Here is a 16,250-nt window from a genome sequence, read left to right on the forward strand (position 1 = left end):
TATTAAATTCACCCAAGGAGAGAATTATTTTACATGGATTATTAACAAGATAAATCTTCTCATTTTCTATAGAATAACAAAGACAATAGATTCTTTAACCAAAATGCTATTAGAAATAACTAATCAGACGTACAGAATGACGACATGGATTTCTGAAAGCGCATAAGAATAATTTCTTTAATGTTAGAGACAATTGTGATGCTTATCTTTCTCGCGACGATATAAACACGACCAAAGTCCATAAGAGCAGAAAAAAAAAGTTCCATGTTTTTAAATTTTTTTTTTATCAAGGGACTCAACTTTTCCAAAACTAATGATATTTTCAAAATTAGAGCAAAGATTCGACTTTTATCACATTACATACTACAAATAAATTAAAATGCTATGATATGAAAACACAGAGAGATGAAAAACCACAGGAAATAGTTGTGTATCAGATCAAGCAAAGAACCCTATGAAGGCCATTAGAAAATAAAGGAGGAATTAAAAGAACTTCACAAATGAAATTTCTCTAGTTACACACAATCTTAGACAACTACCTCATTATGATTCTTATATCCAAAACTAATAATCTAAACAAGTAGAAGCAGAGATATAAACCTTGCTACGTGTTGGGTGCAGATCAATGATGCCGTATCTTCTATCCCTGGATGGTTAGCAAACCTGCAAGTTTCAACACAACAGGAAACAATAGAATATAATGTGTTAGGATAAAACGGGGCTCAGACGAACTGATTTTGGCCTCTCTAAATATGCAGTGAACCAAGGTGAAGACCACAAAAGGTTTCCCAATAGAACGACAGATTAATGCCTTCCACTCACGCTCTCACTGTCTCACTTTCTTGGCAGCAGCAAGGCGACACACACACACAGTATTTGGCCACTTTCTACACAAGAACAAACGAGAGACAAACAATCACAAAGCAGAGAGAACACCGAAGACACTCAGTCACCGAAGGAAGACGCACACGAAGCAAAGTCACGTTCTCTCTTTTCTCAATCGGCTGCTCACAATCTGTAGTATAAGAAAGGTTCTAAGGCGGCCAGTTAAATAAAGGGAAGAGAGGTTTAATTAAGCCCTATAGCCCAGACACACAAAAAAGGGTTGCAAGGGGAAAGGGCCATGGTAATGGGCCGGAGGAAAGTTGGGCCAAACCCAACATTTCTCCACCTTTTGGCCCAACACCGGTTCAACTGGTTAGGAGAGTCACCTACAGCCCTCATCATTGCCCCACTTGCAGAAAACACGAAGTTAGTACAAGTACCAATATGTAGCAAACATTAAGTAAGCTACACTACAGAACAGAAATAGAACACATCAATCAGAAGTATCAAAGTTTAAAATTTTTAAACAAGATCTGAGTTTTTCAACAGACAAACACTTAGTTCCCATATCAGCAGGATTGAATTGAGAAGGAATTTTTTCAAGATAGACTATGTCTTTTGCAACTACATCACGAATATAGTGGAATCTAACATCAATATGTTTAGTTCTATCATGAAAAACAGGATTCTTACACAGTTGTATACCAGACTGACTATCAGAAAATACTACAACTTCACCTTCAAGAAAACCAATTTCAGAAATAAGACCTTTCAACCAAATAGCTTCTTTTAAAGCTTCAGTGACAACAACATACTCAGATTCAGTGGTTGAAAGAGCAACTATGTGTTGTAATTGAGATTTCCAGCTAATACATGCACCACACAATGTAAACACATAAGAAGTTGTTGATTTTCTATTGTCCCTATCATTTGCATAATTAGAATCCACGCATCCGACCACTTTAACACCAACATCAGATTTTGAAAATTTTAAACCATGCTTCACAGAACCATTCAGATATCTCAAAAGCCATTTGACAGCTTGCCAATGGTAAATACCACGATTAGACATTTACCGACTCAAACAACTCACAGAATAAGCAATATCAGGCCTCGTGCTAACCATTAAATACATGACAGAACCTATAGCATTTGAATATGGCACATTTTCCATGTTTTTAACATCAAAATCAGTTTTAGGGGATTGCTCTTTACTTAGAACAAAATGACCAGCGAAAGGTACATTGACTGGTTTTGCATTTGACATGGAAAATTTACTCAAAATTTTCTTAACATATGTATCCTGATTCAACAAAATGACAGAACGTTTTCTATCCCTATAAATGTTCATGCCAAGAATACGTTTAGCATCTCCTAGGAATTTCATATCAAATTTAGCACTCAAATAATTTTTGACATGATCAATAGTTTTCACACAAATCAATAGCATATCATCCACATAGATAAGCAAGAAAACTGGAACTTTAGCATTGTGTTTGAAATACAAGCAATGATCATAATTACTTCTAGTAAAATCCATAGAGATCATGCATTCATCAAACTTTTTGTTCCATTGCCTAGGAGATTGCTTCAATCCATACAAAAATTTCTTTAGCAAACAAACATGATCAGGATACTTAGAATCAACAAAACCATCAGGTTGCCTCATAAAAATTTTTTCATCAAGTTCACCATGTAAAAAAGCAGTTTTAACATCTAATTGTTTCAACTCCCAATCAAACTAAGCAACAAGGGCAAGCATAATTCGTACAGTAGTAAACTTTACAACAGGAGCAAATATTTCAGTATAATCTATCCCTTCCTTTTGAGTAAATCCCTTAGCCACTAACCTAGCTTTAAATCTGACAGATTCACATTCATTCTTGACCTTAAATAACCACTTACAGTCCACAACAGAACAATTTTCAAGTTTAGGTACAAGAATCCAAGTGTTGTTAACATGCAGCGAATTAATTTCTTCATTCATCGCATTTAACCATTGCACAGAATTTTCAGATTTTAAAGCTTCTTCATATGACTTAGGTTCAACATTATCAATTGACTCAAACACACTAAATGCATGAGAAGTCATATGAAAATCATCAAAATGTTGTGGCTGCCTAATATTTCTTTTAGGTCTATCCCTAGCCAATTGATAATCATTCAAATCACTAAGATCAGTTTCAGGCATATTTTCAACAATTTCTTCATGTGCATCAATATCAACTTGATTATCAAAAACAGTTTCAGGCAGATTTTCAGGTAAATCATTCACATCAGGAGCATTCTGCACATTTTCAGAATCATGACTTGGACCAAGTAAATGCTCCACCTTGTTTGGAGCAGTGCCAGATTCAAGAGTAGGTAAAGGAACAGATAAACAGGAAAATTCAGACTCATTGAAAACAACATCCCTACTGATTAACACTTTAAAACTAGGTTGGTCCCTTACCCATAGTCTATAACCCTTAACCCCATCAGGATATCCAAGAAAGACACATTTCACAGATCTAGGTTCAAGTTTGTCATTTTTCTGATGCACAAAAGCAGAACAACCAAAAACTTTCAAATTTGAAAAGTTAATTTGAGTACCAGATCACACAGATTCTGGACACTTACCATTCAAAGGCACAGAAGGAGACCTATTTATCAAATAAGAAGCAGTACAAACAGCTTCACCCCAAAACTTTTTTGAAAGACCAGAACTAGCAAGCATACACCTCACCTTTTCAAGTAAAGTTCTATTCATACGCTCAGCGACACCATTTTGCTGAGGCGTATAAAGGACTGTCCTATGTCTTTGAATACCAGATTCAACACACAAATTGTCAAACAATCGATTACAAAATTCAAGACCATTATCAGTTCTTAGAATTTTAATTTTCTTGCCTGTTTAATTTTCAATCAAGTTTTTCCAGTTTTTAAACTTCTCAAACACATCAGATTTGTTTTTCATTAAAAACACCCAAATTTTTCTTGAAAAATCATCAATAACAGATAGAAAATACTGATTTCCACCATGCGTTGGCACACTAACAGGACCCCACACATCAGCATGCAAATACTCAAGTATTTCAGAAGTGACAGAGTGTTTGGGAATAGGGGAATTTGAAAACTTAACTCTGGACTGTTTGCCAAGAACACAAGAATCACAAAATGGCATACAAGACAATTTATCACTACCAAAATAACCATCTTTGTGCAAAATTTCAAGACCTTTATAACTCATGTGACCTAATCTTTTGTGCCACAAATCAGTTTTGTCACTTAAGACAACATTCACAGAATTTTGCACACAAGGTTCAGATTCAGCATGACAAACATACAAGTTTCTCTTTTTGGCAGCTTTGAAAATCACTAAAGACCCTTTCATAATTTTCATAACCCGTTTCCCCATCTACCCTGTAAACCATCATCGTCTAATGCAGCACAAGAAATCAAATTATGACATAAATCGGGAACATGCCTCACATTTTTCAAAGTTAACACATAACTAGAATCAAATTTAAGTGATACATCACCAAGACCAGTAACTTAGCACAATTTTTCATTTGCCATAGAAACAGACCCATGCTTCACTTCTTTATAACTAGAAAACAGATTTTTAAATGGGGACATGTGGAAAGTGCACGCAGAATCAACTAGCCATTCATTCTTACACAAAGAACTTGAATGCACAGAGTTCACCACAGAAACATCACATACCTCAGTCACCATAAAAATATCACCCATGTTTTCACTACCAGAAGCCATATTTGCATGGTCATCATGCTGATTTTTAAAGTTTTGGTTTTGATTTTGGTTTTGCTTAGGCCTAGAACACTCTTTAATGTAATGACCAGTTTCACCACAATTATAGCATTTTCTATTCTTGGGTCTCGACTTGGATCTCGCCTTACTCCTACCTCTATTTTTAACAAAAGATTGATTGTGGTTGTTTGAAGGTTTTTGATTCTGAAATCTGTTTTTAGACCTTCCTCTAACAAACATGACCTCACCAGAATTATTACCACCCTTATTGGTTTTTAAATCTATCTCTTTGCTTTTCAGGCCGTTCACGACAGTTTCTAAACTTACCTGATCTCTACCATACTTAATAGCAGATTTAACATCACTGTAAGAATCAGGTATAGCATTTAGAAGAACAATAGGGGTGTAATCATCAATATTCTTATCTCCTGTTTGCTTAATGTCTTGCACTAATTTGGTAAACACATCAAGGTTTTCATCAATATCTTTGTTTAAATCAAGTTTGAACCGGAAAAATTTCTCAAGCAAAAACAATTTACTGGGCAACAAAGTTTCAGTATAAAGTTCTTCTAATTTTTCCCAAAGTTCTTTAGCCGATTTCAGTTTACCAACTTTTCTTAACACAGAGTCAGACAAGTTCAAAATTATAGACGAATAAGCAAACTCATCCATTTCAGCCAATTTTTCAGGAGTTTCAGCAGCAGAATATGACAAGTCTATCGCTTTGAAAACTCTTTGTTGTACCAAAATACCTTTCATTTTCTGCTGCCATATTGAAAAATCTGTTTTTCCGTTAAAAGGTTCGAGATGATATCCAGTCAAAGCCATTTACAAAAAACACAACAGTTAACAGAAAAGGCAAATTTTTCACACAGAAAAAATTCCAATCATACAAGATTAGAACGAACACAGCGGAAGTAACTTTTCGCCACGAAAATAGAAACACAACAAGCACAGAAAACCTAGAGTTCTACCAGCAGCAAATCCCAGCACATAAATCTGCGGCAAGCGGTTACGCTACTAAATGCAGTAAAAGAGGTTCCAGCCAATATACCAGAGCGAAACCCTAAGTAAGAGTTTCAGATCCCGACGAACCGATGACGACGGCATTGCGAACAGCAAGACGCACGGCAGCAATCAATGGCTCTGATACCACTGTTGGGTGCAGATCAATGATGCCGTATCTTCTATCCCTGGATGGTTAGCAAACCTGCAAGTTTCAACACAATAGGAAACAATAGAATATAATGTGTTAGGATAAAACAGGGCTCAGACGAACTGATTTTGGCCTCTCTAAATATGCAGTGAACCAAGGTGAAGACCACAAAGGTTTCCCAATAGAACGACAGATTAATGCCTTCCACTCACGCTCTCACTGTCTCACTTTCTTGGCAGCAGCAGGGCGACACACACACACAGTATTTGGCCACTTTCTACACAAGAACAAACGATAGAGAAACAATCACAAAGTAGAGAGAACACCGAAGACACTCAGTCACCGAAGGAAGACGCACACGAAGCAAAGTCACGTTCTCTCTTTTCTCAATCGGCTGCTCACAATCTGTAGTATAAGAAACGTTCTAAGGCAGCCAGTTAAATAAAGGGAAGAGAGGTTTAATTAAGCCCTATAGCCCAAACACACAAAAAAGGGTTGCAAGAGGAAAGGGCCATGGTAATGGGCCGGAGGAAAGTTGGGCCAAACCCAACACTACGTCTTTGCAGGAAAAGATTCACAAGCTCACTAAAGAATGGAAATGTAGGAATACCAAGATATTTATGCATAATAAAAAAGTTTAAGAGCTATGGTTACCCAGACCTATAATGCGCCGATTCTTAAGATCCGAGCACGGTGCAACACTGAGGCAATCTTCCCGAAAGATGCTTAAGTAAGTCTTAACCAAACAGGAGCATGACATAATTCAAGAAGACTTCGAAAATAAAGGGTATTGCTATCTAACTTGGGAAATTTGAGTTGGTTTTTACAAATCAGATCATATGCCTATTTATACTAATTCTAAGTTTCTAGATCATTCTACAATAGTGTACAAGTGGGAAGAATCTAGAGTGCTATATTTTATTGTCTTCCATGTGCACTTATGAGATTACAAAGTATTCCAAATTGTTACACTGCTCAAGATTAATATAATATTTACAAGATTGGTTCTATGAAACTATTGAGTTGATCTCCAGAACCTTCTAGAAGATTCTAGGATGTTCAAGATGCTTTTTGAACATTCTAGCCCTTTTGTCAAGTTCTTGAATATGTCAGAACCTTCTACACTTCTCCAAGTGAGACTAGACAAGTGTAGATCGTTCTAGATTGGACTTAGCCTCTAGCAAAGCACCTTCCTTAGTGAAATAGTTTGTTGACTCGCGTGCCAAGTTTCGGTTAGTGACACAGGCTTCATGCTGATCTTTTGGGTCAAGTTCCAAAACTTCGAGCCTTCTTTGATGCTGATTGGGCGGCTTGCACAGACACAAGGAAGTCAGTCACAGGCTTCTGTGTGTTTCTTGGTGATGCCTTGGTTTCCTGGAAAGCAAAGAAGCAAGCCACTATCTTACGATCATCCACCGAAGCAGAATATCGAGCCTTGGCTAGCACTACAAGCGAAGTCGTGTGGCTCCCACAACTACTTCAAGACTTTAATATTTCAACTCCTGCACCAGCTATTGTGTTTTGCGACAGCCAATCCGCAATCCATATTGCCAACAATCCAGTATTTCATGAGCATACAAAACACATCGAGACCGATTGTCATTTTGTCACGCCCCGAGCCCGGGCCCGCGCCTGCGTGACTGCACAATGGGCCCCTATAGCAACTACTTCGTATTCGTCCTCGCTTTTACGAAAATGATTAACCCAAGTTGCTATAGAAGTCCATTGTAAGCCATTATAAACTCATTTTAAATATTTGATTTTTTAGATGTGGGACAAGGGTATCACAATCACCCCTCCTTCAGAACGCGACGTCCTCGTCGCGGCCTGACCCCTCGATCCACCAGCGCCGAGAATCTAGAGGTGGCTCCTACAGGTTCAAGAGGTGGCTCCCGTCATGTAGCACTTTGCCCTGCAGGTTCAAGAGGTGGCTCCCATGCACGTAGCACTTTGCCCCGTATAGCACTTATTTCCCGGTGTTCCATGCCGGTGACCGGCTCTGATACCATTCTGTCACGCCCCGAGCCCGGGCCCGCGCCTGCGTGACTGCACAATGGGCCCCTATAACAACTACTTCGTATTCGTCCTCGCTTTTACGAAAATGATTAACCCAAGTTGCTATAGAAGTCCATTGTAAGCCATTATAAACTCATTTTAAATATTTGATTTTTTAGATGTGGGACAAGGGTATCACACATTTCGTTCGGGGAAAGATTGCGGATGGTTCAATCAAACTACTCCCTGTTCGTTACAACTTGCAACTTGCGGACATGTTCACCAAACGTGTACCATCTACTACCTTGACAACATTATTATCCAAGATGTCTATCAAGAATGTTTATAGTACATCTTGAGGAGGGGGATATTAGATATACTCAACTAAAATACAATCAAATAGTTAGTCGGTTAAATAAAAGTTAGTCAGCAGTTAGGTGATAGTTAGCTTCATAATTAGTTTGAATAATATAAAATGTAAAGAGGACTTACTCAGTTGAATTACAGAAAAAAGAAGGAGAATTCTCCATGCATTTCTGTCTTTGAACTCCTACGTAATATTAAGATGTATATATAATTGTTTGGACAAATGAAAACTCATTACGTCGAACATTCTAAAACTTAATTTGTTCTGAAAAATTAGAAGTCGTAATGCATACTTTATAATGTCTAGCTTTTGAATATTTCAACTATTTTTAGAATTATAACTAATTTTTTGCAGTATATGAAATTATATATGATGTGATTTCGGTAGTCTTCATTTTCTCAAATTCGTTGAGATCTTTGTTAGTACACATCAATTATAATACAACCATCACATCTTGCTATGTAATTTAAAATGTGTCAATTATATATATATGCATACATTAATATCATGAGTTATACGTTCTTCATGAGAAAGTCTGCATAGTTCCAAAATTTAAATTCTTTATTCTTTCCCTGTAATTCAGGGGTTGCGCTTACCTTTTTGGAATATATATTTAACAACAGTGTAATAATTCAATAATGATGGTGAGGTGGGCCTAGTTAAGCAAATGCATAGGCGCTTTGCCTTTATATTTTACAAGTTTTTTTGGCCACGCAATCAATTTCTTTGTTAGCAATTCCTCCTTTTAATACAAACTCATTCCATTCAAATCAAATACACTTTTAAGGGTTTGGGTGTTTTATGACAGTAGCGAAAGAAATGACAGAAAATGTCCCTCTCATTTCCAAAGCAATTCCTTTTCTTTTTATTTGCCTTTTTCACCAGAAATTTAATGCTTTATAACTATGCATGACTTGCGTGTGAGTATTAAATATTAATCTTTGGATTCATATCCCTTTACCTTTGTGATTTCAATATTTTCAATCATAAGATCTCGAGCGATGTGTTGCATTTTATACATGCATATATATTATATACATACATTATTTATGCATAAAGATATATAGAAATATATATTAATTGATCAGTAACTAGGATTATCTAAAATGAATAATATTTTTTTTTTATTAATTTGCATGTATCAAGCATTATAACTTTTTCAATCATGACATTACAAATTAACAACGCGACAGAAAGTGCATCGATATAAAATATACATAATAATCATCTATATTTAGTTCTCACTTTCACTGTACGTGTACCCTACCACCTCTCCTTGCATGTATATATAGAGAGACACCGATAGCTACAAACGAGCATATGTTCTTCCCATGCTAATTAATTTTGGGTGTGTGGAGGAATTAGAAAGCATTTATTTTTTCTCTTGCTTTACATAATTAGTTCCAAGAAAATAAAATTAAATATTTTTCCAGCCCATTCGAATTATTCCGGATTTCAACTGCTGAATTTTACGGTCACCTGTTTTAAATCCTCGTTGTGTATACAGGTGGGATTCAGTTATCTTGCATTGTTTTTATTTACACCTGTTGATTTCAGTTTAAGAGCTTTTAATAAGGTTGGCAACAATAAAAGAAGATTTCCAATGTAAATTGGATTAGTGGGCTCTTTTGTTTAATTTTCTTGTTCCATCTTATTTCTTTCTTCTTGAAAGTATGTTTCCGGCAGTGATGTCCAATTCAACCTGTGTTTCTGAGGAAGCCAGTGTTTCATCTGGTCATAGGGTTCAAAATTTTGATTTCTCAAATTCAGTGCTCATGAGTAATTCTATTCTGACCAATCAAGAACCACTGAAAATGAAGAAGAAAAGAAACTTTCCGGGAAATCCAGGTGACCAAAAACATTTATTTAATTTGTTCTCAGTTATATGGGGCAAGAATTCATATGACAATTCTGGGATCTTCGTTTATTTATTTTATTTTTATATTTTAGATCCTGATGCGGAATTAATTGCATTATCTCCAAGAGCCCTTTTGGCTACAAACAGATATGTTTGTGAGGTGTGCAAAAAGGGTTTTCAGAGAGATCAAAATCTCCAGCTTCACAGAAGAGGACACAATCTTCCATGGAAACTGAAGCAGAGAAACAGCAAAGAAGCTAACAGGAAGAAAGCCTATGTTTGCCCTGAGATCTCATGTATTCATCACCATCCTTCAAGGGCTTTAGGTGATTTAACAGGAATCAAAAAACATTATTCCAGGAAACATGGGGAGAAGAAATGGAAATGTGACAAATGTTCCAAGATCTATGCTGTTCAATCAGATTGGAAAGCACATTCTAGAACTTGTGGAACTAGAGAATACAAGTGTGATTGTGGAACCATTTTCTCCAGGTATTTTAATTAATCTTTTTAACCATACATGTAGTCTCTTGGAAAATTCAAATCTTATGCGTGATTTTTTAGAAAAATACAACTTTAACCACTGCGAAAAGTAGGTTAACTCAGACTTTATCGCCTGAACTCAAGAATCATGGTGAACAATACGATGCAAATTAAGGTTTGCATGCAACAGTCTTTTTGAACTTTTTCTAGTGCGTGTACTTGGTGTGATTAAAAGGAACTCCATGACCAATGATGTGTTCTGGGTCTTTTTGCTTTTGCTGGAAAAATTCTCACAAATCCCTGTAAGTTTCTTTTTCTTTCCATTTTTCCTTTTTTTTTTTTACTGTCGGAGAAGCTGTAAAAATTTGAACCTCATATTAAAATCTGCTGAAGTCATGCATACGTACACAGGCATGTCGGTTCCTTCTTGTATTCTTGTTTCAGCTACACGTAAAGGGTTTTGGATTCGATACCCGCTTATTTCATGCAAACACCATTCAAATCTATCTCTCAAAAACAAAATCATCATATTATTGCCTCAAAATTAATTAATTTTTTCATGGCCTCAAAATTATTTGAAGTATGACAGTACTCGTAAATATATACGCGCATGTTAAGTTTACCATGTATATATTTCATTATGACGACAAATTCTTATGTTTGTGTTGGAAAACTCGTGAAATAATATTTATGTCAACTAATGCGGTAAGATATCACACAAAAACATCATTAAGTCGGGCATATATCTTTTGTGTATTCTATAAATTGTCATTGAATATTTTGCTTTTTTTTCCCATAGCAATGCAAGCCTCAATGTAATTTCAACGTCAAAAAATTGCAGGAAGGATGGTTTTATCACCCACAGGGCATTCTGTGATGCTTTAGCTCAAGAAAGCGCCAGGCTCTCTGCAGCCACCCTACCACCACCAAGTCCCAACGATGCCTTAACTTTCCGTAATTTGGACCACCACGAAACGCCACTGCCGCACCCGCCTCTCCTCCCATTGGCCTCCCACCACCGCCACAATATTCCCCTCAACTCCTGGGATCCACCACCCCATAACCCCGAGTCCAATCATTTCATCAAACCCGAAACCCTCTACATTCCCTTCTCTTTTTCAACACTCTACCAAGAACAAAATCTTATGACGTCCCCATTGGAGAACCTTCATGTCAGCTTCTCCGGCAGCCTCTCAGCCACCGCATTCCTCCAGAAGGCGGCCACAATGAGCGTGGCCATGGGTCATACGGGCTCCAACATGGCTCACCTGGACAAGATGCATATGCATCACGCCGGGGCAGCACCAGGGATTTGGCAGAACAGTGATAACACGACAAGGGATTTTCTGGGGCTGAAGGAAGATCAATGTGGCGGTGGAGAACCAGTGGCATACGATCACGATCGTGCATTGTTGAAGAATCAAGGGTTCGGATTTTCTGAGACCTACTCGGGAACATGGGGAAATTGTTGAAGATCGCTTGCTATTGATATTTACAAAATTCAGGAGAGACGAATAAACATAATAATGAATTACTATTACTATTGTTGTTATTTTCATCGCCGTCCTGACGACGTGAACGGTCACTAGTGCTTCATTTTCGAGCTAGAATACAAATGTGATGCTATCGGACATTAATTACTTCGATCAAATATTTTTGTAACTCTCGTATAATTTAGAGTTTTTGCATGAAATCATCAAAATCTTTGATACCGTTTAGCAATGAAATAATATTAGTAAATATCAAGTAATTTTCACTCAAATTAATCCCACATTTGTTTCCGCTCTCGCGTTAAAAATCATGTATTTCAGATCTTTGAGGTTACGAATAGAAAAACAAAAGGGAAAAAGCACATAAGAATATCATAAGTTTAATGAAAATATCATTTAAATAAAAAAGTCTGAAAGAAACTAGAATTTTTAAAGAAGCATAAGCTCATTCGATTAATTGATCTTACATGCATGATATCCTGTTTTATTTTTCGAAAAGCTACACTCACAAAAATGTCTATATCCATACATCCCTTTAATTTTTTGTATTACTAAGAGAAAAAAAAAAGGAATATAGGGTGTGCGTGGTCTTTATGTAAAGAAGAAGATGAAATTGTAAAAAAATGCAGTAAGCGTGAGTTAAAAAGGAGGTGTCTCTCTTTGGTTAGTGGTGGTNAAAAAAAAAAAAAAAAAAAAAAAAAAAAAAAAAAAAAAAAAAAAAGAAGAAGCAAGAGTTACTATATATGCTGTAATGATGGCATCTCCAAGCTTGTGGAAAACAATACACGTAAGTTTCAAGTTAAAGCAACGGCAGATCCAATCAATCAATCAATATATTTTTGGAGACTTAAGTTTTTAAGAATTTTTTGTTTGAACTTGCCGACTGCCCTAGTCTCTTAATCCATCCCCAAGTTTAGGTACAAATAAATTAAATATCATTTGCCTCATAGAAAAGACATATTCTTTCCATCTTTGTGGAGCACAAGCAGACAAGCTTAAAGCTTCTATTCTATTCTATTCTCTCTTCTGCCCCTCTCTCTTTAGTCTAAAAGACTTTGCATATGTCAGTATTTCATAAGAGAATATCATCCCCCACTGATCTAACCTTTCATTCTTCCAAATCCCATAATTATCAAGCCTTCTTTTCCTTGCTTTTAATCCTTTTCCCCTTCTGCTGCAAATCCCAATGCAACTTCATTAGTACTCCCTTTTTTTCAGATAACTCTTGAGTGTCACCAAGGCAATGAATCAAGAGTAAGATCGAGGCAGATACCCCAATAATTCAAAGCCAAGTTCAAGATAATTTTGAATCAATCTTGGCTCCACCCACAAGAGATGTATATTCTTTTACCTTTTACCATTCTTTTACAAGTTTGTAACGAATAAAGCAAATTCTTGAGCTAAAAAGTTGAAGAGGATAAACGAACAGATCTAAAAAGATAACGTCAGTGACAATAATACTTACAGAGTTCATTAGATGCAATGCAGTAGTTAATAGAAAAAGGTCAGACTATTTCAGTTCCTTGATTAAATAATGAAATATTAATCTATGGCAAAAACCAGCAGGGTTGTTAAAATATTTGAGGAGCATTCTAAAAATTATTAGGTTTCTATAACAGATTGATGATGTATCCCTGATTCAGTCCCGACCTCAACGTAAAGCACTCGGGGAAGGTAGAAAAAAAAGTAAATATAGGAGTGGAGAAAGAACAATTCACTTACTTATTTTTAGTTAGAAAGGTATTACAAGAATTGAATGGACAAGCTAGTAAAAGACAGAGATACCTTGTTCAGAAGAATGCTTCCTGACAAACTGGTTATCAAACATGTTTTACTGTATCGCATGAATTCTACCAGAAGAATGCCAATAATTTGAAAATTGAAATCAAACTCCTTAGTGTAAGGAAAAAAACAAGCTAAAAAATAACACGCAAAAATCTTCTGCAGCAATAGTATTCTCCTTAGATTTCTAGCTAAGGACTTTGGTTCATGCAATATTAAAGCTCACAATTTTCTAGTGAAATAACTGAAATATGCATAGTTAGTAACCGAATGAGGGGAAAAGAAAGAAGATCCAGGGCGAAAAGAGAACAACAGATCTCTCTGAAACAGAATCATTAAAGCAGGGTAAGAAACAGAACCAGTTCTGTTGAAAGATACGAGACTGGAACCCTCCCAACCCGATCAGAGAGTCTGGCAAAACACCTCATAAATACAGCAGGTGAGATTTGAACAAGCAACCAAAAACTTTATGACCAAAAGCGAGGAAGAAGTTAAAAATAGAAAAAAACGAAATAGCAAACTTCTACAATTTTGTCCTGCATTCCGTCCAGCAACCCAGAAGCCAAAGCGACATTTGATTGATCTGATGGTGAAATTTTATCAGGGTCGCATTACGCATACTTACACACTATTAAAAACAGATTTCCCTTCATTGACAAAAAAATCTGAATTACCGTTTTTCAATACAAATATGTCTGCCTCCAGCTTGCAGAATACAACCATTGCTAAATTCAGAATATCACCAGCATAAAGTATCTATCATTGTTGGAGGAACTGATGTTCACATGCACTTCCATTCAAGTTTTGTCATATAAATTAGATATTATCATTTCCGTGCCAAACATGTAAATTTTTGAAAACAATATTTCACCAATTCCACATCAGAAGAACATGCCTAATAGTCTGGAACAAAACTATAATTGCATATTGCTGCATGAAGAAGAAAATGTAAAAGAAGAAGTAGTCATGGACCATATGCGAATGTAAATCAAGCTATGTGTATCTTTATTCTCGTTTTCTTTCAAACGTACAGGCTTGATCGATAGTCATGGATTAATTAAATGAATTCAAATGATTGCAGTTTATGCAATTCTGGTTAATACAATTTAAAGTGGTTTTGCCCTTTTGAACTGAATCTGATTCTTGGTCCTTGTATACCGATTACCAATTGAAAAATTTATTAGAAGATCTCAGGGACACACAATGTCATAAAATGCGTGCATGGTGTTTCCAGGTCATCTCTCGGATATCATTTCCCACACTATATGTATTTACAACACCCCTGCATCAACAACCCGAGACATAGTAATCACAATCAAAACATAGAAAGCGAAATGCAGATGATCAGTTTTGAGAAGGGATCCATGAAGTAATCCGCAAACGATGAAAGAATTTCTAACAATCACTATGTTGGCCTATCAATTAGGCTCTACGTGTGACACTTTGAAAGGGCCAATATTGCATCAATCAGGCTTGATTTGCATAGATCCTTAAACAGGTTTCGATTTGTTGGAGAAGTGGTGCCCATATTCCATTGCTCAGTTGATTTTCCAATTCAAGCTACCATCTTGCCCAGCAACTGAGTTTGGTATCATGATAATCATGTTCGAGTGAATACATACCAAGAAAATAGTTAATATATGGATACGGAGTCCTTTCTACACACTTTTGGGGTTTTCATCACCTCCCCTGAAGTGATATTAGATTCAAAATATGAAAAAAAATCGAAACATGCATTATGATATTTTGTGTCATTTGAAAAAATGTATTCCCATAAAACATTTCTTACAGACCTCAGTCTGAACATTATCTTGTAAGAGTAGGCAAAAATGCTGTGAATATTGAAATGCGGATGGAAACTTGTAGATTTACCTAAATGTGGGGAAAAAACTGTAAAGCACTCGGGGAAGGTAAAAAAAAAATTAAATACAGGAGTGGAGAAAGAACAATTACCTCTTTCTCTCTCTCCAGATAAGAACGAGTATCAGGTAGAACTTAGAAAAGGAAGAGCCAAATATGTTTTGAGGCCGGTGAATAAGATGTTTTCAATTTAAGATTTGAAGTCTATAAAACTGTTTTAGCCGTGTTATTTCAGTTTTATTTAAAGTTGTAAAAAATGCTTCCGCAATGTTTTTCTGTTTCGTTTTGGGAATGTTCGTCGTAATGACAAGACTATTTTGAGTTATTTATGAAATAGATTAGTTTTAGTTTAGATATATTGTGCTACGAGGTTTATATGTTTTTCAAATGTGTGATTATTAAACAACGCCAAATGTCTCAAACTTCTATCTCGGGACGTGACATTTAGCACTGACATAGGTATATGGATTAACTTGTGAGCAGGATAGGCTCATGATGACGTGAGAGTATGTACATGTATTTAATGCAGTTTCCATGCATACATATTGATAGATACAATGGCATCTTATTCTTTTGCACCTGCCAAATTTTGTTGAGTCTCTTGCCATCCGACCTTCCTGTTGCCTACCTTGTTATCTGTATCTACATTGATGGGTGCTAGTATGGCAAATTATGAAGTTGTTA

General features: G+C 36.1%; 1 protein-coding gene across 1 annotated transcript; it reads left to right on the forward strand.

Annotated features, from left to right (window-relative positions):
* Nucleotides 1-9,430: 9,430 nt before the first annotated feature.
* LOC140981159 (protein indeterminate-domain 12-like) lies at nt 9,431-12,128 on the forward strand. The gene is made up of 3 exons (XM_073447458.1): nt 9,431-9,941; nt 10,044-10,443; nt 11,276-12,128. Exons 1-3 carry the CDS (start codon nt 9,767-9,769, stop codon nt 11,904-11,906), a joined length of 1,206 nt encoding a protein of 401 aa, XP_073303559.1. The 5' UTR covers nt 9,431-9,766; the 3' UTR covers nt 11,907-12,128.
* The last annotated feature ends 4,122 nt before the right edge of the window (nt 12,129-16,250 follow it).

Source organism: Primulina huaijiensis, chromosome 7 (genome assembly GCF_012295235.1).
Source record: "Primulina huaijiensis isolate GDHJ02 chromosome 7, ASM1229523v2, whole genome shotgun sequence".
In the NCBI taxonomy this organism is placed as follows: Eukaryota; Viridiplantae; Streptophyta; class Magnoliopsida; order Lamiales; family Gesneriaceae; genus Primulina; species Primulina huaijiensis.

Excerpts from the sequence above, each read along its gene's own strand:
- LOC140981159 (XM_073447458.1), top strand. The coding sequence starts at position 9,767 with ATGTTTCCGGCAGTGATGTCCAATTCAACCTGTGTTTCTGAGGAAGCC. Across the intron at positions 9,942-10,043 it reads AAACTTTCCGGGAAATCCAG|ATCCTGATGCGGAATTAATT; the intron begins GTGACCAAAAAC and ends TTTATATTTTAG. Across the intron at positions 10,444-11,275 it reads TGTGGAACCATTTTCTCCAG|GAAGGATGGTTTTATCACCC; the intron begins GTATTTTAATTA and ends AAAAAATTGCAG.